Source organism: Hemicordylus capensis, chromosome 2, assembly GCF_027244095.1.
Source record: "Hemicordylus capensis ecotype Gifberg chromosome 2, rHemCap1.1.pri, whole genome shotgun sequence".
Lineage (NCBI taxonomy): Eukaryota > Metazoa > Chordata > Lepidosauria > Squamata > Cordylidae > Hemicordylus > Hemicordylus capensis.
Window position 1 is genome coordinate 395,730,587 of NC_069658.1, and position 25,388 is coordinate 395,755,974.

At 46.3% G+C, this 25,388-nt stretch overlaps 1 protein-coding gene across 5 annotated transcripts in view; it reads right to left on the reverse strand.

Moving 5' to 3' along the window:
• The window catches only part of RAB37 (RAB37, member RAS oncogene family), a 133,227-nt gene that overhangs the window by 26,805 nt on the left and 81,034 nt on the right, over positions 1–25,388 (reverse strand). Inside the window, exons 1-2 of one of the 5 annotated variants that reach the window (XM_053298949.1) lie at positions 12,452–12,937; positions 2,447–2,557 (exon numbers count right to left, since the gene is read on the reverse strand). The exons of 2 other annotated variants lie outside the window; for them this stretch is intronic. In XM_053298949.1, coding sequence (XP_053154924.1) covers positions 2,447–2,557; positions 12,452–12,577 — 237 coding nt within the window. In that variant the 5' untranslated portion in view covers positions 12,578–12,937. Of the gene's footprint in view, positions 1–2,446; positions 2,558–8,601; positions 8,624–12,451; positions 12,944–25,388 lie in introns of those variants that run through there. 2 more of the 5 variants (XM_053298954.1, XM_053298953.1) reach the window with 2 other exon arrangements.

Sequence of the window (25,388 nt, forward strand, 5' to 3'; positions counted from 1 at the left end):
AAGTTATTTGGACCAATAGGAGTCTGGAGGCAGTATGCCCTTGTTAAAACAATATATGAAAAGTCATTGAGGAAGATGATTAGCCAAGACGCATCTGTCTTTACAAAAATCTAAGAGGACTTCAAGTCACTTGGAAGTACAGTATTACTACAAATGTCTGAGGACTTTTACAATATGTTATCAGCATATGTATGAGGATTTTTAATGTTTTATGACTTTTAAAGAAAACTATCATGTTTTAAGCCATTTTATGCCGCATTTAAATTTTTTATCATTAAAATACCCATTTATATTCTTATTCTTTGGAGTTGTATATTATAACCTTATCATATCAGGTGCTCGTTCTCAAGATCACTCAGTTGATGCAAAAGCCAGTTGTTCAAAGGCAAATTATCCTGGTAGTTCATCAATGGAAATCTGCAATAGTGCTATATGTGAATAAGCAATTTTTTGTATTGCTTTGGTTTATTTTTCCTAAACCATTTCATATGCCACTGTTGGTTCTCACTTAAGCAGCTTTTCTTCTAAGATTGCCCTGTATTTTTGAAACCTTGTGTTGTACTGAATGTGTTCTAGAACTCTTGATTCCTTTTCTTGCCCCTTTCATCTACTTTGTCTCAATTATGGGCCAGGTGCAATAATAAACACCTGAGGCTTTTCAGTTTATAAAAAAGATGACCACAGGGAGACATGATTGAGGTCTATAAAATAATGCATGGTGTGGAGAAAGTGAACAGAGAGAAAATTTTCTCCCTCTCACATCACACTAGAACCAGGGGTCATCCCATGAAATTGATTGCTAGGAAATTTAGGACCAACAAACAGAAGTACTTTTTCACACAACACATAATCAACTTGTGGAATTATCTGCCACGAGATGTGGTGGCAGCCAACAACCTGGGTGGCTTTAAGAGGGGTTTGAATAACTTCATGGAGGAGAGGTCTATCAACGGCTACTAGCTGGAGGCCTATAGGCCACCTCCAGCCTCAGAGGCATGATGCCTCTCAATACCAGTTGCAGGGGGTAACAGCAGGAGAGAGGGCATGCCCTCAACTCCTGCCTGCAGACTCCCAGTGACATCTGGTGGGCCACTGTGCGAAACAGGATGCTGGACTAGATGGGCCTTGGGCCTGATCCAGTAGGGCTGTTCTTATGTGCAGAGACATACTTGGTCGGATTATGGATTCAAAGAACTCGAGCTGCACAGCTCCTGGGCATTGCCTGGCTTGCCCCTTGCCTCTTCCTCTGAGCTCTGGCTGGTCTCATTCCCAGCTGGCTTTGCTGTCCGCCAGGCCTTTTCTTCATTCCTTCTCTCATCCAAGTAAGGGAGAGAATGAGGAAAATACTAAGCTGACAATGAAGCCGGCTGGGAAATGTGCCAAAGGGCTGTGCGGGGCCCTTCCAGGTGCTGGCCACACCCCCTGCATGTGACATCACACACAGGGGGCATGGTCAGCACCTGCGTGGCCTTCTGCTGCTCATTTCCCAGCTGCCTTTGTTGTCAGCTGGGTATCTTCTTTCTCTCGCTCTGAGTGAGAGAGAGAATGAAGAAAAAACCCAGCTGACGATGAAGCCAGTTGGGAAATGAGCACTAGAAGGCCGTTCAGGGCCCTTCCAGGTGCTGGCTATGCCACTTGCATGTAATGTCACATGCAGAGGACATGGATGGCACACGTGAGGGGCTGCTGGGGAGAGGGACTAACATGAGTCCACTCTCCCCCTAGTTAGATGTCTGTTACGTGCCACCCTTTAATGAGGTGGAGCAATTGGAACTGTGCAGAAAGATATTTTGGTGCCTGAGGAAGAAAATCTAAATGGCACTAAATAGCATCTAAATGAAGTAAAAACATATTAATTATATACATGGTAATTTGCCATCTTTTAATGGAATCTGAGAATGTATCACCTTAGGCAAATTGTACTGGGACATTTCATTGGGCAGAATGGAAAGGTTGCTAGGGCTCAATATAAATGAACAACAGTCTGCTTAAAACAAATTAAGTGCTGTGAAACCATGACCTGCCTTTCCAGTCTGCCCCAGCAGGAGTTCTGCATAAGACAAAAACTTGCATATATCCAAAGCCAGTTCAGTAAAAGACACATCCTGAATCAGTGTGTGTCTCCTATTTTCAGGAGACAATTCAGTACAAAGATCCGCGTTGGTGCCAATGCTTATCAATCGCCTATAAAGAAGCCCTGGCACCAATATGGAATCTTTGCTCTGCCCTGTTGCATAACTGTCTCCACTATGAAAACTGATCCTATGGTTGTCCTCTTTTTCCATGTCACAAGCTCCCGTGAATATGGACACTGAAGGACACTTATTTTACCCTTTGCCTGCACTGTGCTTGTCTCAATGGAGGCAGAGAATGATAGCTGGCATTCACGCCTGTTGCTACAGCAAAAGTAGCTCCCTTCAGGTCTTGGCAGCTATGATGGTCTCACCCGGAAGTCTATGCCGACGGTGGCTATGAAGGTCCCAGAGAGGAAGGCCCCATCTTTGAACTGGATGAGGAAGCAGGTTTTCCCCACGCCTGAATCTCCAAGCAGCATCACCTACAACATGGGATTGCAAAAGCCCATTAATAGTGCAAGGGACAGCACATACCTTCAGTGGGGCTGAGTATGTGTGGAGAAGTTGATGGGAAAGTAGGGCGGGAGGAAAAGCTGAGCCAAATCAGCTTCAGGGCCGGGGCAGTCTTGCTGACCAGAGATGCCAGCCAGCCACCACTGGCTGAGCACAGCATGAGCTCAGCTGCCCATTGTTCTCCCCAAGTCTGGTCAGCTTCCTCTTCCCTCCCAACTCCCTTGTGTATTATTTGGATATTGGTGTTCTACACACAATGGGCCATTGTCCTATTGTTTTTAGAGCTACTTCAAGTCCCTCTTGAAAGAAGCTTCTACTATATCCTACCAGGGCACAACCTAATCTGGCAAGCAGCAACAGAGAGAGAAAGAAGAATGGGAAATACGTAATCCTCAGTCTCATCTTAGTTGTCTTCCTCGCATTTGTCTCAGTGCTGACAGTGGCCATTCCTCAGTATGGAAAGCATGGCAATAGGTACAGACCACTCCTTGAAAAGGATCTCTTCCCTTCCTGAGTGCTCTGCTGGGTTCTGGTGCAAAGGGTTGCATAGAAATAGCTTTCTGGGGACGGCTGCAGACTTTCCTGCCCATTTGTGATCCCTTTGGCTTTCACAGGAGTCGGTGAACTGAGCAGAGATGGGACAAGTACGTCCCTTGCTCAGTCGGAGGTGTCTTTGAAGAAGGTTTGGGCCAAAGAAAGTCAAAAGGAACACCCCCACCCCCACCCCAGGTCCGAATCTCAGTCCTTTCTTTCAACTGCCAGACCACTGCAGGAAAGGGTGTAGGTCCTGCTTTGGTCCTGCTTGTTGGACTGCAGACCTTTCCGAGGAGACACAACCTGATAGGCAGAAATCACTCCCATGCTTTCTTCCTCCTGTCCTGTAGTGCATATCTTCCAGGAAAGAGAGGGTAAGGGAAGCACCCAAACATACAGTGGAGCCTGCTGTAAAGAGAGGTTCTGGCAAATCTCTCTGTCTTCCATTCTGTCTCTAGAACTGTGCTTAGACATGTCATTGTCTATGCAACATGTGATCCTCTGCATGGAAGGAGAGCAGTGCACTGTTCCCTCTAACAAGGATTTTCAGATGTTGTTCACTACAACTCCCAGCATCCCCAGCTGCAATAGCCTTTGACTGGGAATGATGGGAGTTGTAGTCAACAACATCTGGGAATCCCTGTTAGAGGGAACACTGGAGCAGTGTTCATCTGTGTGCGGAATGAGTTTTGTTCTGGGTGGCAGTATCAAGGCAGTGCTTGCTCATGTGAATTCAGAACTTCTTGATTCAACCTGAGCGGGATCTAAAATTAACTGAGTGGGTCAAAACATCAAAAACATTTGGGCGTGCACGCATATGCACATCCCTTAAAGGGAACACTGAAGGGGAGTCTTGTGGAGCATCAAGATTGTCTTGGAGAAGCTTCTGGGTTTCCTTTGTGGGTGGTCCCCATCACCCCTTCCATGCCTCTTAAACTCAGTGGCCAGCATTCCGCACAGTGGAACGCTGGCAGGAGGGACCAATCAGGGCTGCTGCGCATATGGCAGGCAGCCCAGATGGAGTTGCACAACAACTTAAAACAGCATCCATGCAGTTGTGCAGTGTTACTTTCACAGGGAACAGTGGAAGTAGCGCTGAGCAACTGTGTGGATGCTGTTTTAAGTCACTGCACAACTTGTTGTGCAACATCACTGGGGCTGGCTGCCAAAAGTGCAGCAGCCCCAATAGGTCCCTAATGCCAGGGTTCCACTGAGCAGAATATTGGCCAATGAGACTTACTTCCAAATAAACATGATGCAGAGGATGGAATGTTATTCTGGGTCAAAGTTTCTGGACTGGGAAGAGGTCAAGGGATCATCTGAGACATCTGTGAATTGCAAGGAAGTGGAACTCCCTGCTAAGACAGATGCTGCTCCTACTTCCAGGACACCATGTACATCCTGGGCAAGCAAGTACCCTATTAGCCAACACAGCCTCTGTGCAGGCCAAGGTTTGCTAATCCCTCAAAGTGATGGCACAGAAGCTTCTCTCATGGAACAACTTGGAACCAGCACATTTCTTTCAGTTTTTCATTCACTGGAGCCAGATTTGTTGCTGATATATAGGCAGGCTGTGATCAGGATCTCGAGTCGGTTGGCAACAAACAGTTCCTTCTTTCTCTTCCCTTGGTCTGTATAATATCCCAAAAGTCACGGCCACAAATGCACACATACTCCACCATGCTTGGGAATCCCCCAGATAAAAGCCTGAGAGTATCATTACAGCATATTTGCCAGCTGATAACTGTCATGAGCAAATCTTGTCTGATCTGGGGCTCTCTTTCCCCCTTGCAGCTGCCTCACCCAAGTTGCCAGATAGCAGAGCAAACACACGGCTCAGCATCCACTCCTCCTATGCAAACAGACCTCCTCTTAGAAGTCCTGGTTTTGTTGGCACCTCGGGGTCAATTTCTGCAATGGGGAGGGGAAGGTATTTTCTGAACTATGCTGTGAGGAATAAAAAGGGAGTCCATCAGGCAGCTGTTAACATGGGCTCCAGTTCACAAATGCTTATGCTACAGTAAATGTGTTGGTCTCTAAAGTTCCACAGAACTCTTGATTGTTTTTGTGGCTTCTTAAAGTCTTAGTGTGACATAAGCTTTTGTGGACTAGAGGACAGGCAGGCGATATCACTTGAACTGATAAGGCTCTTGTCCATGTAAGCCTTTGCCACAATACATCTGTTAGTCTTTAGGGTTCTGCCAGACTGTTTTTAGTTTCTGCTTTACCAGGTCTGGAATTTGTCACTAAGAGAAATGTGCATTGGCAAGAAACTAACCCTGCTATACAGAGTGATCTCCCCAGTCGCCTGCTTTGAGATAACAGCAGTCCCCTATCTGTCACTATAGGGGATAAACCCATCAGATTTAGCAGCAGGCCTTGGCCTGCTTGTGGAAAGAAAACACACCCTGGGCTCAATACACACCGGACTCCAGTAGTCATACCTTTTAAAAGTGTGTGTGTGTTTTAAATAAACAAACACATCCTAGAAAAGAGGACCAGGACCAGGGAGCACGTCTGGAGTAATGGAGGCCTCCTCAAGCAGGCCATGAATCATATGCCACTTGGGGAAAACTTCACCCAGTCTTCTGAACTGCACCTCTTTAATTGGATGATAGAGCCGTTTCTCACAAACATCTAATCACTGAGAGACGATGAACAGACTGTATAACTGGGACCTGAGTATGTGTTTGTTCTTTAAAATGTGAATAGCAGCCATGCAGAGCCCTAATCTGGATTGGAATCATGGGGATTTAGCCACTTGGCCCTCAACATGGTCCCCGTTTGGATCCCCAGACCCCCACCCACCCAAGGCTGCTCTGTGACCTGGGAGGAAAGCTCTTATTAGCTTTCCAGTTTCACAACAGTTTCTGTCATGTGCTGGTCTCTACCTTAGGGACAAAATGTATGTTTACACACAAAAGTGTGTGAGGTCCTGTACCACATTTTTCTTTAAAGGAAAGCATCTTGGGGAGGTAATGGGTTGAATCTGAGCAGGAAAAAGTCAGGGGATGGGGTGCTGCAGATGACTAAGTTTTGCTATGGGTGCCATTACTCACCTACTCATTATACTCAGTGGTCTTCAAGATTTTTCAGGTAGGGGCCACTTTGGCAAAAACGTACAGTGGGCAGGTTCACACAATCACAGGAATCGTGGTACCCACACTGATGTGATCATGTGGACCTTGGCACACCAGGAATCTCGTTTCTGTCCCGGGGAGAAAACCAGTGCTGGTAATCTAAAATCCAAAGTAGCATGGTGGAGCTTGGGACACCACAGACCAAGACCCACTGATTGCTTCCCATCCATCCTAGTTACTTTCTCATCACCACACTCCCTCACCTGTATGTCCACCATTGAAATTTACACTAGAGTGGACACCAGACCAAGATCGAGAGGAGAGCTGATCTGTGGTAGCAAGCATGACTTGTCCCCTTAGCTAAGCAGGGTCCATTTGCCCTGGTTGCATATGAATGGGAGACAAGAAGTGTAAGTACTGTAAGATATTCCCCTCAGGGGATGGAGCCGCTCTGGGAAGAGCAGGTTTCAAGTTCCCTCCCTGGCACCATCTCCAAGATAGGGCTGAGAGAGATTCCTGCCTTCAACCTTGGAGAAGCCACTGCCAGTCTGTGAAGACAATACGGAGCTAGATAGACCAATGGTCTGACTCAGTATATCGCAGCTTCCTATGTCTCTACGATCTAGCATCCCGCCCACTCTCCATGGCTCCCAAGCTTGGACACCTTCAGCTACACTCTCCCTGGCAACACACTACGTCACATTCACCTGCAGCAACAGCAGTGAGACCTGGCCATCCATGCGAGAACAGCCAGCTCTATTACCTGTGAGATCAGTGGTGTGGGATGCTGCTTGTCCACTTGCAGGGACAGGCAGGAGATGTGTGTGAGTGTGCAACAAGGCTGGGACGTGTCAGACCAGTGACTCCTGGCCTCCCTTCTCCAAGGTGGCCCTTGGTCAGAGGAGCTTCCAGGGATTGTTGAGTTCTATCCTTTTTAATCGGTGAAGTTGGGGGGTCAAAGCTCCCTTCCAAAAAGTGAACTCCCCATGTAAGGCACCAGGGACAGTGCAAATCAGGCAGAGCACAATTAATTTGTGCTGGCGCAGGGAGATGCTAAGTTGATGAGGAAGTGAAAACTGATGGCTGGGCATACTCCTCCCTGAGAAGTCAGCTGGAGAGCAATGTGCCCTTTGGAGCAGACATTCACCCAGTGCCTCTTGCCAACTGCTCAGGTCACAGTGGGCAGGATCAGGGACGGTGTCTCTCAGTGCTCTCCTCTCCTGGGCAGCAGCCCTACCCATTCTGCCTGCTGGCAGTTCCCCCACTAGGGTGCTAGACACCAGGCAAGGTGTGCAGTCCAGGATGCCCAGGGGAGGCACCTTGGATTTGTCTAATGCATAAGAACATAAGAACAGCCCTGCTGGATGAGGCCCAAGGCCCATCTAGTCCAGCATCCTGTTTCGCACAGTGGCCCACCAGATGCTGCTGGAAGCCTACAGGTAGGAGTTGAGGGCATGCCCTCCCTCCTGCTGTTAATCCCCTGCAACTGGGACTCAGAGGCATCTTAACCCTGGGGTTAAGACAGGACTTGCTGACTGCACAGCTCACCGGCCTGTCCAGTCCTGGGCAGGCCCATTCTGCTTGGCTGCCTTCTCTCCTCTCTGCTGGGGTGATCCCCAGGCAGAGGTGGAGCTATAACTAAGTGGATGGGTTCAAAGAACCCGGGTCCCCGAGCGTCCAAAGTCCCCCCAGCTCCACCCCTTCTTCATTATCTCCCTCACTCCAAGGGACTGCAGACGGGTGAACACGGGGCCCCTCTCCCCTGGCTACGCTCCTGTCCCCAGGTCAGGCAGGTCATGACTTGGCTGAGCAGGGAAGAAGTTAAGGTGCCTGCCATGCACTTGGATGCCTCCCCTGCCTCTTTGGGCAGGATGAGCAGTTCCAAAGTGCAGGTTCGGACTGGCCCACAGGGCATATTCCCGGTGTGCCCCACCTGCGTGGCGCCCCTGCGCTCCAACTCCCACCTTTTATTACCCATTCTGCTCAAAACCTGGCACCCGCCCCCACATACATTCCAGCGCCCTCTCAGTGCCCCCAGTCCGGCCCTGCCAAACTGCTCTGGGAGGTCCCATGGACACCTGAGAGTAGCCGGAGGTGCCGCAGCCACCCACTGTGCCTTTGGGGCAAATGGAGTTGGGGCTTAACTGAGGGCAGGGTGGGGGCTGCTGAAAAGGCATCTGGTCCCTTGGAGTACCAGGCAGGCAGGCAGGCTGGTAGCAGATATACAAAGCTTGCTGCCTGGCCTCAGGAAGCAATTGTATGTGCAGAGTGGCAGAGAGTTCCAGCGGGGATGGTAATTGCCTGCTCTGCCTTGCATCCCACCCTGGCTGGAGCCCTCTTGCCCTCCCAACAATCGTGTCAACTGGCCCGGCTTGAGAGCCATTTCCCACTGTGCTAACCTCGGTGAGTGTTGTGCTTTTCCCAGCACCAGGCGGCAGGGTGGTGGTTTCAGAGAGACAAATCCCTGTCAAGCCCCAGCGCCATCTTATAAAGTGCACATGGACTGCTGGGAAGTGTATTCCTTTCCAGGGCTTTCCCTATAGATTTCTATGGGGAAAGCTCTTGGAAGGACTAAACACCCTAGTGTGCCATGGACACCCTCCAAGATGGTGCTGGGGCTTGAGAGGGCTTGGTTTCCCTTAAAGGAGCCTTCACCAGTGCTGGGAAAACTGTAGCACTGCACGATGGGAATGGCTGTTTCTGCACTTTGGCAGGAGAGCTGTGCAAAGCATCTGGCTTTGACTGAAGCCTTGCACAGGCCTAAAAAACAATTAGTCAGGAAGTCACACTTAGGGTCAAAGGGAGCTCCCAGGGACTTTTACGCAAAGCAGGTTTTACCACGAGTTCACGGGGAGGCTTTACTGTGAACTCGAAGTAGTCCCAAAAAGCCGCTGCAAACAATGTTTTTTTAAAAAACCCAGATATAAATCGGGCTATACTCTAATGTGCAGTGAAAAACCCGAATTGTTTTTCAACTGCTCCCTGATGAACTCGAAGGGACTTTGGGGTAACTCTGGCCAATATGTGAACGTACCCCCTCCATTCCAGAGGAGATGCGAGTTAAAGGGCTTCAAAAGCCCCCTGTGAAAAGGCCTTCCAGGCCTTGCGATGAAGGATACTGCACTATGGGGTGCCATTTTGGACCACAACATCTGATTTTACATCATGAAATTGGCCCTGGGAATACCCAACCTAGGTGATTTTGTGAAGCATGCTGGGTCCATTCAACAAGGCCACCATTTTCTTCACCACACTGCAGCTTTCTGCTCATGGTAAGCAGCCTCATGTTTCCTATGAAGCTGGTAACTGTGCATGTCACTAATAATTCAGTGGTTTGTGGCAGCCACAAGTTTGGCAGCAGTTCCTGCCATACAACTTGCATGAGATCAACTTACCCCAAACTGGTGAATAAAGATATTGCTGTCAGTTTGAATAGCTCCTAAATATAAAACAGCACCAGAGCTCATGTCAGATCAATCAATCAATCCCAGAAACTTGCTAGAGGCTTAGAATCCAGGGAAAGGATTCTGACCTGCACCTGACTCACAACGTAGGCATAGGTAAATAAAGGGGTGTAGCCTTCCAACACTGCCATGTTCATAATAACAGTGGCTTGTAGGTACACCTCTATGAATGTATATAGTGATATCGCAAGAGGACTGATTATTCATCAGCTTTTCTTAGTCCAAACCTGGTTTTTTCTGCTAATATTAAATTGCTAGCATTGATCAAGCTCAGCACTACTCCTTGAAAAACCAAACTAAACAGTCAGAAACAATCTGTAAATATTTTACTGGAGAGTAAGTGTCTTCCTGGCTCTAGTTACATGAATGTATTACTCTACCTTATGGTATTTACACCATCTAAAGGGCTCTACAGTTGAATGCAACTACCTGATCCTTATCACAATCACTCATGAGACTCCTAGAAGGGGATTCCTGAAGATAACTTCCCAGTTTGGAGAAGTGTGTACATAAGCTGAATAGTCCTGACACTTGTTCTTTATTTCAAGAAATGGTTCTATACTTACGATTAAAATGTAGTGTTCCTTTACAAGTTAACAAGGAACACAGTTTGTTCTTTTGTTTGGCCTTGGGGCTAATTAAAGAATTGTTAATGTTCTGACACATACAATGGGCTCTTTCTCACAATCAGGAACCCAAGCGGGACAGTGCGTGGGGAGGAAGGCTACAGAAGCTTACGTCCCCCGCAGATGACTGGGTCCCAGTTGCGGGGCGTGCAAATCATGCGCCCAGATTATCTGCTGCTGCCCCAGGCAGCGCAGAACTGTGTGGCCGGGATAGTGTAAATCCCACAATGCACCGCACAGGTGCACAGTGCATTATGGGTATCCCCCCCCCACCAGTGATGGGTGGGTGCTCCTCAGAGTCTCAGTCGCAGTGCTGACACACAGTCAGTTAAAAAGGGTTAAGGAAGCGCTCACTCCTTTAACCTCCCTTAACAGCCAGGCTTCATGGCTGGGTCTGGCACTGTTTTGGTTGCTCATGAGAACAGCCTCAATATGTCATGTTATTTTTATTTATTTATTTTATGTGACATATTATATCCCGCCTGAAACTTATGTCTCTGGGTCTTATTAATATTAATACATTTACACATTCTTCCTAATTTTGGAGCTCTTCAGCTGGCAAGTCTAGAGCTGGATCTCAGTCTAAGTTCACTTCATTGACTTGCCAAACTTCCCTCCCCATTACCTTCATTGTGAAAGATGCATCTCATGATCCGCCTCCCCACAAAGCCCACTTCTAGCTGCTTCCTCCCATTGTGGTTTGAATAGAAACTGCAGAAACTGCTGCTAATGAAGATAAAAGTTGTGCTGCTGTTTCTGGGATCCATTTTAACTAGCAATCTCCTTAAAACGTGAGAAAACTGGTCACCTCGCCTCCACTCCCCACATAACAATAAACTATAATGTCAAGGAGGAAGGACTTAATTTGAACCAAAGTTCCTTAGGGCATGCTGTCATCAGGACCTAGAAATCAGAATCTCTTTTCAGTGCAAGTTGCCACTTTTTCTTTTTGGAAGAGCTCCTATACCTTTAATAATAGGCAGAAGTTCAGTGAGTGAATGGATCCCACTGTATTTCCATGTTGGGGAATCTACAGTGGGTTACCTAACACCATTTCCATGCAGGGGCGTAGCAAGGTTGGAGTGGGCCCAGAGACAAGATTTTAAAATGGGGCCCCCCTCATTGAAGCTCAGCTCATGAAGTAAAGAAATCTTAAATGAGGCTGAATAGTGGTAACATAAAGCATTATACACACACACACAAAATCTCCTATGTGCCACAACAGAACATCATCCTAAATTATTTTTTAAAAGGTTTTGTAAATTGTGGGCAATGCAAGTCATTTAATGGTACTAGAGAAAGACATGCTGTTCTGGTAGCTCCAGGTCTTAACACTCACATCAATTTTGGAGAATGAATACAACTGAAGGAAGCCCGGGCCGGTGCGCGGCTGGGGGAGTCAGTCATGTGACTTGCCTCGGGGGGGGGGGGAGGCAGTGGGCCCCCAGACAACTGTTTCCCCTTGCCCTATTATAGTTACACCCCTGTTTCCATGCTGGGAAAAGCAGAACCTGTTGCTGTTCAACAACTGCCTGTTGTGCAGCTGTTGAACACTGGAGCCTGCTCAGAAATAAAAGGTGGCAATCCTAAAATGCCATGGATCGGTCCCGGAATGCATTAAGAAAAATGTCATTGAGCTCGTACAGATTGCTTTCTGCTGATCATGATACGGATACAAGCAGCTTTTATACAGCTGGGATGGAGCAGAGGGACTACAACTTCTACCTCTACTAGAAATATTTATATCCCGCTTTTTGACAAAAGTTCTCAAGATGGAGTTCCAGGCAGGCTGGAGCGACAGCACCGTTCACTTTGGAAACTGGCTCTCCATTTCAGGTTCAGGGGCAAAGGAGGGCTGGCGAAAGAGGGATCCACATGAGACGAGAGTCGGTATTTAATAGGGCGGACGGGAGAAGGAGACTCGAACAGCAGGGAGGCGAGAGGGCAGGCAGGGGTTCGTGATCAGTGAGAAGGAGACACTATGCCATTCCCCACATCCTCTCTAAGGACTCTAGGGAGGGGGCGCCATCTACTGCAGATTCTCGCCCCACTGAAACCTGTGCTTTGCCTGGCGCTCCAGCTTCAACGGCAACCAGAAAGCCCCTTCCCGCTAGCCCCCCACTCGCGCCCCCTGGTGCCCAAGTGGGGCGGGCTCAGACCTTTCCAGAGACATCGTAACTCTTGCCCAGACTAGACGGGGCTCTCTCCAGAGCGGGAGGCAGCGGGGTCCCGTTGCGCGCCGGGCTCAGAGGAGCGCACCCTCCGCCTCCTCCGTTGCTGATCATGGTGGCAGCAAGGAGGAGCAGGAACTGCCGGGGAGAGCTTGTTGGAGAGCTCCGGCCACGCTGCTGCTGCTGCTGCTGCTGCTCCTCCTCTCTTGCCCGCGGAAACGCCTCTTTCCCTGCCGCCGTTGTATTCGTCGGGAAAAGAGGGCGCCCAACCGAACCGCTCCTGCGAGTTCCAGGGCGCCCGCCGAGGGTCCGCACGCAGCCGCGCGGGGAAGCCTACGGCGGTGGTGCTCAGAGCTTGGACAAGCCCTTCTCCACGCCCTCGCGGCCGCGCCAGCCCCACCAAGTCCTGCCCCTTGTGCTGCTGCTGCTGCCGAAACACGCCACGCTGCAGACCAGTTACACTTTTCGCGCCTCATCTGGGTGTAAACGGACAGTGGCTAAACCGTGGATTGCCCTTCAGCGTAGGTTTTCAATGGAGTCCGTCAGTGGGGGATTCGAATCCAGGTCCACTTTCACACCAGCACTACACTCTTTGTCAGTGTATCTGGAGTTGATAGGTAGATAGATAGATAGGCGTAGCAAGGTTGGAGTGGGCCCAGAGACAAGATTTTAAAATGGGGCCCCCCTCACTGAAGCTCAGCTCATGAAGTAAAGAAATCTTAAATGAGGCTGAATAGTGGTAACAAAAAGCATAGTAATATGTGTGTGTATGTATAAATAACCTATGTGCCACAATCATCCTAAATTATTTTTTTAAAGTTTTTGTATATTGTGGACAATGCCAGTCATTTAATGGTACTAGAGAAAGACATGCTGTTCTGGTAGCTCCAGGTCTTAACACTCACATCAATTTTGGAGGATGAATACAACTAAAGGAAGCCCGGGCGGGTGCGTGGCTGGGGGAGTCAGTCATGTGACTTGCCTCTGGGGGGGCCCCCCAAGGCAGTGGGCCTCCAGACAACTGTCTCCCCTTGCCCTATTATAGTTATGCCCCTGTCTGTGTGTGTGTGTGTGTGTATACACACAGACACACACACCCTATATCTCCCCTTCAAATCCATCCTCAGTGGCACAGATGAGAAACTACTTTGCCTATAAACTTTGCTGGCAACCCCGCCTAACCAGAGCAGCAGTTGCGGGACTGGGGAAGCCACACTGACCCTAAGCTACTGCTTCTAGAAAACAGGCGAGGACATGATTTGGCTGAAATTTGGGGTAGCAAGGGTGTTTCATTAATGGGGAAGCGATGTTTCCCATCACAATTCAGGTTTCAGTTCCCTCTTCTTGCCACTGGGTGTGAGCACAATATGATTTTGAGTATGAGCTCCTGCCCTGATTAATGTCCATAAGTAGAGCAGAACCAGTGAGTAATTTTAGATATATATTTTTATGGTGGGGTGGGTGTAGTGATTAAGGGCTAAGGACTTCCCCCTTTGAATTTTGCCTCTCCCAATAACACATTAGGGGGCTTTAGGCAAGCCCCTCCCTCTTAGTGTCCGCTGCAATGTGAGGAGAATAATACTTACTTGGCAAGGTTGCTAAGGATAAGGCAGGGGCATAGCAAGGTTGCAGTGGGCCCAGAGACAGGATTTTAAAATGGGCCCCCCCTCACTGAAGCTCAGCTCATGAAGTCAAGAAATCTTAAATGAGGCTGAATAGTGGTAAAAAAAAGCATAGCATAATTTATATATTTTATTTATATATATTGTGCCACAATATATCATCATCATCAATTATTTTTTAAAAGGTTTTGTAAATCGTGGATGATGCAAGTCTTTAAATGGTACTAGAGAACGACATGCTGTTTTGGTAGCTCCAGGTCTTAACACTCACATTAGTTTTGGAGGATGAATACAACTGAAGGAAGCCCGGGCGCCGGGTGTGCGGCTGGGGGAGTCAGTCATGTGACTTGCCTCTGCCCCCCCCCGGCAGTGGGCCTCCAGACAACTGTCTTCCCTTGCCCTATTATAGTTACGCCCCTGGGGATAAGGTAATACCTGTTCAGCAGTTTGCACACTAAAAGTGTAATACAAAGGCTAATAGTATTATCCTTTGGAGTAAAAGTGCTGGATGTCATGCGCATGTGCCTTGAATCAGTACCAAAATGAATGTGTTTTTGGATGCAGTATTTGCAGGAAATGCAAGGAAAACAGAATCCTGATTGATGGCCTTTGAGGTGGGCTGTGGCAACTTCGAGTCACTGGAAGTTGTGTCACACCCACTTGCCAACAGTGAAATCAGTTTTTACAGGTCAAGTTGGATGCTTACTGAAAAAGGGACCTAAGAGGTTTCTGGCATGATGGGATCCCAGCCTATATTCCACTAGAAAAATAAGCTTGTCATTCAATATATTGACATGCTGGACTAATGCTGCTTCGGGATGATATTGCTGCCTGAGTTCACACTTGCTTCCCATTTACTCCCCTTTAACATCCATAGTAAACACTTAATGACAGTGTCTACAGTACTCTGTCCTTCCTTGAAAAATAACTGTTTCCAGGCAGCTCTGGCACTAAACAAAATCCTGCCCCAGAGGAAAAAAAAATATCATGGCAGAACTTACTGGAGTCGGGGGGAACATGTCAGGCTAGTTTTCTAAACAGGCTGGGACAGAGGCAAGGGATATGCAAGAGAGCATAATGTACAACTGGGAATTTCCTTCTAGAATTTGCTGCAGCAGTCTTCTCTTCACTGTCTAAGAAACAAGCCACTTTTAAACTACATAGTGCTTTGTATCTTCAGCAGTGGGTTTCTCTCTCATCCATGCATGCCTCTTATTTGGATCCACCCCACCTTCATCAATGAAGTGAACTTTAGGAGATCTGAGTGTCACAGATCTGGCCCTGAGATCTGAGACAATCCTCACACTAGATCAGTTGGTTTCTGTGAAACCAAACAGCACTTAAGTTCACACACACACACACACCCATCTCTTCCTTTTAAAACCTTCTCAGAAACACATCTCTTCCTTTGGTTTGACCTCTAGCCTCTACCAATAAAGAAATACTTTGGTTACATACAGCATGACATTCAAACAATATCAAAGAAAGGGTAAATTTGATTCCATAGAACTTCTCGGATTTCAGTCAAGTCTCTTCTAATCTGAGAAAATCCACCAGCAGAACAAAGTGGTGTGGGGGGGTGTCTGTGTGTGCCTGTGTTTGCATTGGAACTGAGGAATTCTTCCTCATTTGCACAGTGGTAAAAGTTCACCTTACCTAAACATTTCCTTATCACATCTGTCTCAAGTGAGATTCTTTTCTTTGAACAAAATCATGTTCTAGGTCATTATAGAATACAAGCCCTATGGCTAACGCTAAAGGCATTTTCCTACCTAATTCTGCAGTGGGTTGTGGTTGTGGATCTATGAGCAGAACCAGTTCTTTTCCCCCAGCTTCCCCTCTCCTATCTGACCGATTGGGTGGAAGATTCCTTGTGTGGAAATTGTTCCACTGTAGCATATCCCTAGACTTCAAAGGGTGGAAACAGGCAATTTAAACTATAATCTAAAGATTAGCTGAGAAGACAGTGGAACTCTGAGAGACCACATCCACATGCAGCTCTTATTTGTGAACCATTTTGAATTTCCTTTGCATAAGAAAAGTAGGATATAGACTTTGAAAAGTAGGATATAGAGTTTGTAATGTAATGTAATCAAATGAAATACATCTGAAAATAGTTACAGCATCACAGGAAACATAAATCACTCTGCTTCATTAGGTCACAGAGGATTGATGTCTGCCTTTTGGTCTGTTTTAAACTGGTCCAACTCAAACATATTTATTGCTCCCTAGAGATTTTGTGTGTGGCTCAACAATGGGTAATCCTAAAAAGTGTTAGTTCCGTTGGGGCCAGTTCTGTAAGCTAAAGCCTGAATTAAAGGGAGGATCAGTCACTTCCCAGAGCCATGCTATTAGCTTTTTGGCTTCAAAGAAACCCCTGTGAACCTGAAACTTTTCCTTAGTTCTCCCTCATTAGATACAAGTGAGAGACCACGAGATGAGGATGCCCACATTTCATCTTGTCTATCCAGATATGCATGATGTGTGGGACAGGGAATGACATGTAAAATATTGTGCTGGTGCACAGCAGGTGCACACAAAATAAGAAATTTTTGCATTTTGAAAATTGGTAATATGAATTGGAATAATGAGTAAATGCCATGCCCCCCCCACCCACACAGTAGCACTTACATTTATATACTGCTCTATAGCTCTCTAAGCAGTTTACAATGATTTAGCATATTGCCCCCAACATTCTGGGTACTCATTTTACCGACCTCGGAAGGCTGAGTCAATCCTGAGCCCCTGGTCAGGATCAAACTTGTAACCTTCTGGTTACAGGGCGGCAGTTTTACCACTGCGCCACCAGGGGCTCCTATGGTACATACTCCTCCTACAGTACATATGAACATAGGGAGCTGCCTTATACCCAGTCAGACCATTGGTTCCTCTAGCTCAGTATTGTCTTCACAGACTGGCAGCAGCTTCTCCAAGGCTGCAGGCACGAATCTCTCTCAGTCCTATCTTGGAGATGTTGCCAGTGAGGGAATTTGGAACCTTTTGCTCTTCCCAGAGTGGTTCCATCCTCTGAGGGGAATATCTTACAGTGCTCACACATCAAGTCTCCCATTCATATGCAACCAGGGCGAACGGGCCCTGCTTAGCTAAGGGGACAAGTCATGCTTGCTACCACCAGACCAGCTCTCCTCAAGATAGAAGCTTGGACATTTTAGGCTCTGGACTATGTAGCACTCAGTCAGCAAATGTATTTGGTTGATGGCTGTTGTGTCACTCTTCCTACAGTTCTTCCCCTCATCCCACAGGATTATATTCTGACTATGCCCTTAAAGGGCTGCATTCAGGAGAATTCCAGAATCGTAGGCAGGCATGACCAGAGTCAAACATGCTTTCCAGATCAAGAAAAAGAACTCCAGGATGATTCTAGCACCCATTGTGAAGGCTGTTACAATGGTGGGAAGGGCCAGCCCCTCTGCCATCTCAATGAGAGGGATATATTAATTTATTAATATTATTTTATTATATTAATGAAAACACTCTCAATGGTTTTGATTTGAATGAAAATAAAATAGCCCCCTGTCCCCAAAGGGCTCAGAATATATCAAAACGCATCACCCACTGCTGGGATGCTGTGCTGGAGTTTTACAGGGTCATTTGCTCTGCTGTGAAATATAAAGAGAAACACCACCTTGGATTATGTCTCTTTGCCCAGATAGCAGGGGTTACTTCTTACTAGGGATGTGCACAGAACCGGTGAGGGCCGGTTCGATGGCGAGGCGGAGATGGCTTTAAGGGTGGGGGTGAGTGCACTTAAAGCCATCCTCCCCCACCCCCCGCATTTCCTCCACCGGTGCACGAGTATGTAAGCGTCCATCGGGGAGGCAGCGTACCTCCCTGATGCCCCATGCCGCCGTTTACCAGATGTTACCGGAAGTAGCAACGGTGGCTGCGCGTGCACCCTCACCCTTAAAGCCACCCCACTCCATAAGAACAGCCCTGCTGGATCAGGCCCAAGGCTCATCTAGTCCAGCATCCTGTTTCACACAGTGGCCCACCAGATGCCACTGGAAGCCACAGGCAGGAGTTGAGGGCATGCCCTCTCACCTGCCATTTCTCCCCTGCAACTGGTACTCAGAGGCATCCTGCCTTTGAGGCTGGAGGTGGCCCACAGCCCTCCGACTAGTAGCCATTGATAGACCTCTCCTCCATGATGTCATCCAAACCCCTCTTAAAGCCATCCAGGTTGTTGGCTGTCACCACATCTTGTGGCAGAGAGCTCCACAAGTGGATCACGCGTTGTGTGAAAAAGTACTTCTGTTTGTTGGTCCTAGACCTCCTGGCAATCAATTTCATGGAGTGACCCCTGGTTCTAGTGTTGTGTGAGAGGGAAAAGAATTTTTCTCTCTCCACTTTCTCCACACCATGCATGATTTTATAGACCTCTATCATGTCTCCCTGCAGTCATCTTTTTTCTAAACTAAAAAGCCACAGGTGTTGTAGTCTTGCCTCATAAGAAAGGTGCTCTAGGCCCCTGATCATCTTGGTTGCCCTCTTCTGTACCTTCTCCAGTTCAACAATGTACTTTTTAAGATGTGGTGACCAGAATTGTACGCAGTACTCCAAGTGTGGTCGCATCATAGTTTTGTATAAGGGCATTATAATGTTAGCCGTTTTATTTTCAATCCCCTTCCTAATGATCCCTAGCATGGAATTGGCCTTTTTCACAGCTGCCGCACATTGAGTCGACACTTTCAACGAGCTGTCCACCACCACCCCAAGATCCCTCTCCTGGTCCGTCACTGACAGCTCGGATCCCATCAGCATATACTTGAAGTTGGGGTTTTTTTTCGTCCCAATGTGCATCACTTTACACTTGCTAACATTGAACCGCATTTGCCATTTTGTCGCCCACTCCCCCAGTTTGGAGAGATCCTTTTGGATTTCACAGTCCGTTTTGGATTTCACTACCCGGAAGAGTTTGGTATCATCTGCAAATTTGGCCACATCGCTGCTTACCCCTGCTTCTAGATCAAACCCCACCCTCGGACTTTGAACCGGCCCCATGTTTGGACTTTTTCAGAGGCCCATAAAAGGGCCCCCAAACAGGTTCGTGAACATCCCTACCTCTTACCGCATTCCGGCTCCCATTTGGTCCTACCCAATTTAATCTGATCGTTTGGGTCCTACAGTTCTTCCAGTCTGTCTTGTAGTTATCCTCCAGGAGCGCCCTGGAGTGATGGTTGCCAGCTGTGACTGAAACTATTCCTGGAGAGTTCCCCCCACCATATTTCTGACAATATCAAGCCATTACAATCTCCAGTATTGCTTTCAATAGTTATCTGGAAATTGATGACAATTCCTGGAGACTTCAGGCCCATCTAGGAGGGTTGGCGACATTATCTGAAGCTCCCTCGCACAACTTTCTGGCCTGGCTAAAAGCTCACCTCTTCCTTACTGCTGCCGCCACCACCTGGTTCCAGGATTTCTGCCTTCCTCCCCTCTCTGATAGGCTTTACTGTACTGCCATCGATCCTTCTGCCAGTATATGGCACCACTCACAGGAGCTTGGGTTCCTTCTCTCCTATAATCTTTGGTGCTCCTGCTTCTAACTGGGCCCTGTGGGCAACCCTGTGCTGCTTCTGAGTGATGTCATTCTTATGTCCCCACAGTGTAAGATGCTTCAAAAATTTAGGCGTTGTTTTCCAGGCCAATGGGGGGGAAATGGCATAGGCCAAGTATGCTGCTTCATCAGCTCAGTGAAGTTCTATGGCTATTTTGCAATTTCATCGTGCCCAGGGTGGAAGTTTCCTCCTCTGGCTATTAAATTGTTTTTGGCAATAATTTTAGCACAACTCTTGTACAGAGTGCAATTGGGCCCTTTGTTATCCCCTGCTAACTGGGCAAAGAGGCACCTTTTACCGTGATGTTTCTCTTTATTAGCAAGGGGAGAGTAACTGGCCCTATCCACCCCCAGTACAGTACCTCCAGTGACTGTTGTTGGTGTCTATCTTGTGTTTCTTTTTAGAATGTGAGCCTTTTGGGGACAGGGATCCATCTTATTTATTTATTATTTCTCTGTATAAACTGCCCTGAGCCATTTTTGGAAGGGTGGTATAGAAATCGAATTAATAATAGTAACAACAACAACAACAACTTTGATCTATTTGACAGGGTCCAGTCTGGATTTTTAAAAGCCCTCTTTATAACGCTGAGATGTGTTGCCGATGCTGCACTAAGGTTGGAAGCAGGCTTGATTAGAGTAGAAGCCAGAATCTGGATGCCATTATTAATTTCTGGCTTAAGATTAATTTTACTCCTGTAGGACTGACATCCGTGACATTGATGGATAATTTGCAATCTGCCTGGCAGAGGGGCATAGAGGATAAGTTATTTTCTTATGGTCTTTCCCCTAATTTTCTACTTTCCTTGGTTCATAAACAGTCAAAAGAAATTATTCATCAGTGAATAAAAGACACTGATCAGCAGAATGATATAAGTCTGCTGCCTAGCTCCTATAAGATACTGAGGGAATCTTCTGTAATTGCACCAGCGCCAAATCTTTCATCTCTGACATTCTCCAAATATCGCTGGGCATTTTCTAGGGCTCGCTTCAATGCCCTTCCTTCGGCATTACTGGAAGGTAGATTTAATTATATACCTGTCTCACACCAGCAATACTCTTGTGGCACTAGTGAGATCAAAACAATAGCTCATGTTCTTTTGCGCCGCTGTTTCTATCGAGATTTGAGATTTGATTTGATCATTATTTGTGAAATTCCCAGAACATTTGGACGTTTTCTGTGTTAAGTTTCTTTTAGAGATTCCTGTGTCACCTATAAAGTAGCTAAATTTTGTTTTTTAGCATCTAGGGCACATCATATGCTTGTCTAGTCAATATGAGGAACAATTATAGCAGGGTGGATTTGATTTAAATCAAACTGATTTAAATCACGATTTAAATCACTAGCAGGGTGGATAAAAATAAAAAAAATCCGATTTAAATCAAAAATCCGATTTAAATCAAAAAAATCCGATTTTTTTTATTTAAATCTGATTTTTTTGATTATCCACCCTGCTAGTGATTTAAATCGTGATTTAAATCGTGATTTAAATCAGTTTGATTTAAATCAAATCCACCCTGAATTATAGTCAGTGATGTATGTGTGATTTGACTAAATGCCTTTATTGTATTGCCTTCCTGGTCACTGATGGTAATAAAGATTGACTTGATTTGTCCCCACAGCTACCTAGGGCCTCCTTTTGTTTCTGCAATAAACAGGATCTGCTCCTTGTTCACAGATAACAATGTAATTTAGGCAGATGGAGACAGGATGCCATTTTTAAAAATGTTATGTCACGTCATGTTATTTTAAGAAATTTGTTAACCATTCTTCAGCATATAGCTTCCAGAGCAGTGTACTCTTTAAAATCAAACAATTAAAACATCATAACAGTAAAACAAGCAATGATTAAACCACAGGAGTAGCTACTAAGTCAGTTATATCCAGTACAGCCATAAATACAACATTAGCACCCCTATACAATGTGGTGGAAGATCCTGGTAAATAATTCAAAAGTCTTCACCTGGCACTGAAAATGCATCATGGTTGGTGTTAGGTGAGCTTCTCTGAGGGGATAATTTCTGATCTGGGAAGCCATAACCGAGATGACTGTCTCCTCACTGTTTTTCTGCTATTTTTACTGGTGCTGGAATTCACTGTATAACCTCTTTCAAGGAATTCATTGCATGCTTTTCTCAGGGAGCCCCTTTTATAGGACCCAACTAGATGTTACTACTATGTGATTAATGCTCGGATGCTTAATTTTTTCAAATATAAATAGCAGCTGCATGGGGCCCATCTGGATAAGGACCATGGGGAGGATTTTAAACCTTTGCCCCCAATCGTTCCAACTTAGATTGTCTGCCCACTGTGGCCATATGTCCTAGGGAAATGGTTTCCCACTGGCACCAATGGGAACAGTTCCCAAGTCAGATAGCAGCTCTGGTGTGGAGGGTGGGGCTCTGACTTGTGATCTGGCTCGTGAGTGATTGAGATGGGTAATAGTCTCATCACACAACACAGTTCTCCTGAAGACGACCAGCTTAGCTGTCTCCTAATGAATCTCACATTTGTACAAATGTGGAGTAACACTACTGAGAGCCAGCATGGTATAGTGGTTAGAGTGCTGGACTAGGACCGGGGAGACCCGAGTTCAACTCCCCATTCAGCCATGATACTTGCTGGGTGACTCTGGGCCAGTCACTTCTCTCTCAGCCTAACCTACTTCACAAGGTTGTTGTGAGGAGAAACTCAAGTATGTAGTACACCGCTCTGGGCTCCTTGGAGGAAGAACGGGATATAAATGTAATAATAATAACAACAACTACTACAAACAGACAAAGATCTGCCACACAATACACCAGATATAACTGTAGTCGAGAAGAAAGAAAAACAAGTCAAAATAATCGACATAGCAATACCAGGGGATAGCAGAATAGAAGAAAAAGAAATAGAAAAAATCACCAAATACAAAGATCTACAAATTGAAATTGAAAGGCTGTGGCAGAAGAAGACCAAAATAATCCCAGTGGTAATTGGTGCGCTGGGTGCAGTTCCAAAAGACCTTGAAGAGCACCTCAACACCATAGGGGTCACAGAAATCACCATCAGCCAGTTACAAAAAGCAGCTTTACTGGGAACAGCCTATATTCTGCGACGATATCTATAACAACTGACAATAAAATTCAGCCATCCCAGGTCCTTGGGAAGGACTCGATGTCTGGATAAAACAAACCAGTCAATAGCACCTGTCTGACTGTGTAAACAAGATAATAAAAAAATAAAGTCAGGTTAGGTTTAGTCTGGGATTAGTTGAAAAGATGAATGTCAAAAATAAAGTCATTGGAATATATTAGTTTAGAAGAGGATCCATTTGAATAAGCACAGTTGTAATTAAGATTTCTTAGGTGCACAGTAATTAGGGCTGATGAAATTAGACCTTGATACTGCCCCTATTTCATACAGAAGCGCCAGAGTGTCAGAGAAGCAGGCAAACATCCTGCTTCATACTTCACACTTTTGCTTTGCATATATACACTCAAATGAATCAACAATATTCCATTGCAACCTCCTTTGGCAAGCAGTACTATCCCAATGCTTTTTTACAGAAGGGTGGAGTTTTGACTCAGACTAACACCTTGGCTTGTACTGTACAATCGCCCCACCTTCCAGGCACTGTGATTGGAAAGGAGAGGAATCAAAGGCAACATGCTTGGAGCAGCAGTAAGCCTGAGGCATTGAAGCAGAGATGTCAATCACTGCCCCCACCCCCATGTTTTCCTTATATGTCATGTAACTGGATTTGATGGCAAACAAATTTTCAGCAGCAGCAGCAACAGAGAAAAGCATGTAAATAGCTACCTGATCATTGGATGCATGATACAGCCCAATACGATATGGAAAATATAATATTGGGTGATCCCAATATTAGTGGTTTTGCATTAAAAATGATACGATGCAAAATGCTTCCAATAGGGGCTGTATAAGAATGGATCTGGATATTGTTCCAATTTGATGCACAGCCTAAATAGCAATGTCCTGTTTGTGATTCAGAAAGCAATGATTCATGCAAACACGGGCAGGCAGATGGCACACACCGATAAGCTACATTCAGGCATTTTGACCTTTCTGAGCCAGTTTCCCAGGTCTCCAAGACTTCATAGTTACCCTTGATTTTCCATATACTTTTTGCTAGAGGAACCTGTATTTCCTGTCTCTCTAATGGTCCTACAGAAAATATTCAAGAAATGTATATGCATCAGATTAGGGAACTGAATGTAGATTAGATCATGAAGTGGATTCTGCGTGTTTGCAATTTGCAAAGCAGTGGACGGTTTCTGTTGGGTGTCTTTGCATGTGGCAATAAAGGAGGATTTCATAACGACATAGGAAAAAGTATAGCCTTCACTCTGAGCAGCAAAACTGAAGTTAACTGTGCAGCTTCATGAGAAAAGACCTCAATAAGTGTGCAGCCAGCCAAGCGCAGTGTTCCACCCCAGTGTCCTATAACATTGATCTGCAGGATGGCAGAGGGTGCCCCTGAAGACCAGTTGCTGGGAAGCAACAGCAGGGAAGGGCTCTTGCTTTCTTTGCTTGCCTGTGGGCTTCCTGGAGGCATCTAGTTGGCCATTGTGGGAAGCGGGATGCTGGACGAGTGGACGGTTGGTCTGATGCAGCACAGGGCTCTTTTTACACACTTCGCAAAAACGAGTATCGTCGTGCTGGGAAAGGTGTAGAAAAGAGCAAGAGAGAAAGCTGTCTGTACAGGTAACAGTGTAGGCAGTAATGGCTTCTGTTCTACTAATTCAAAGCAGAGTAGCTGAAGGCAGAATGAAACATGCCTCTCAACTCCTCTTGCTCCTCTAAGAAGTGTGCAAAGGAAGCCCTGCCAGCTGGGCAGCAAAGAGCACCTTTAAAGTAGTGGTTCTTTTTCATTTCGCAGGGGAGAGCAATTGCCCATATTCATCCTACCACAGCATGTCTCCGGTGGTTGTCGGCTGGTGTCTCTGTTTTGCCTGTGAGCCTTTCTTGGACAGGGAACTAATTTTTCTATTGCTTTTGCTATATTAACTATGGCTCATATATTCCTTTTGTTATGCAAGCTGCTTTGTGATTTTTTTTAAATGGAAAAACAATTTATACATATTCTAAATAATAAACAGGTAGGAAAATTCATCTGCATGCATCCAGTGCCAGACTGATCAAAAACAGAGGACCAAGAGGTCACAGAATCATAGGCTGCCTTCACAAATAGGCAAACCGTGGGTCCAACGGACCCGCAGTTTGCCCCATTCCCCCCGCCACATTCCCAGATGATCTAGATCTGGAGTCTGGGAGCATAAAATGGGGGGAGGAACTGACTATGCTGGCTTTTCTGAGTTTGTTGGCTTTTAAAAAAATCAACCTTTTGTTACAACCATCTCCAGAATTCAAAATCCTTGCTGCCTGGCTCTCCCATCACCACCACCACTACCACACACACAAAACATGTGCAGAAGAGAATCAGAGAAAACATTAACACAGTTTTAAAATGGGAGGAGGGCAAGGAGCAGTGAGTCTCGGAAAGAACATAAAGAATGTGGATCCCACGTTTTTATTCCCTGCCAAATCTAGTAAAGTGTACTGTTGAGTTGGTGTGAACCCCTTAACAGCTGGTTTGGTTTGAGTTCATTTCTTTGACTTTTATAGACAGATGACTTGACTAGCAAGCCAGAGGTTGCTGGTTCGAATCCCCACTAGTATGTTTCCCAGACTATGGGAAACACCTATATCAGGCAGCAGCGA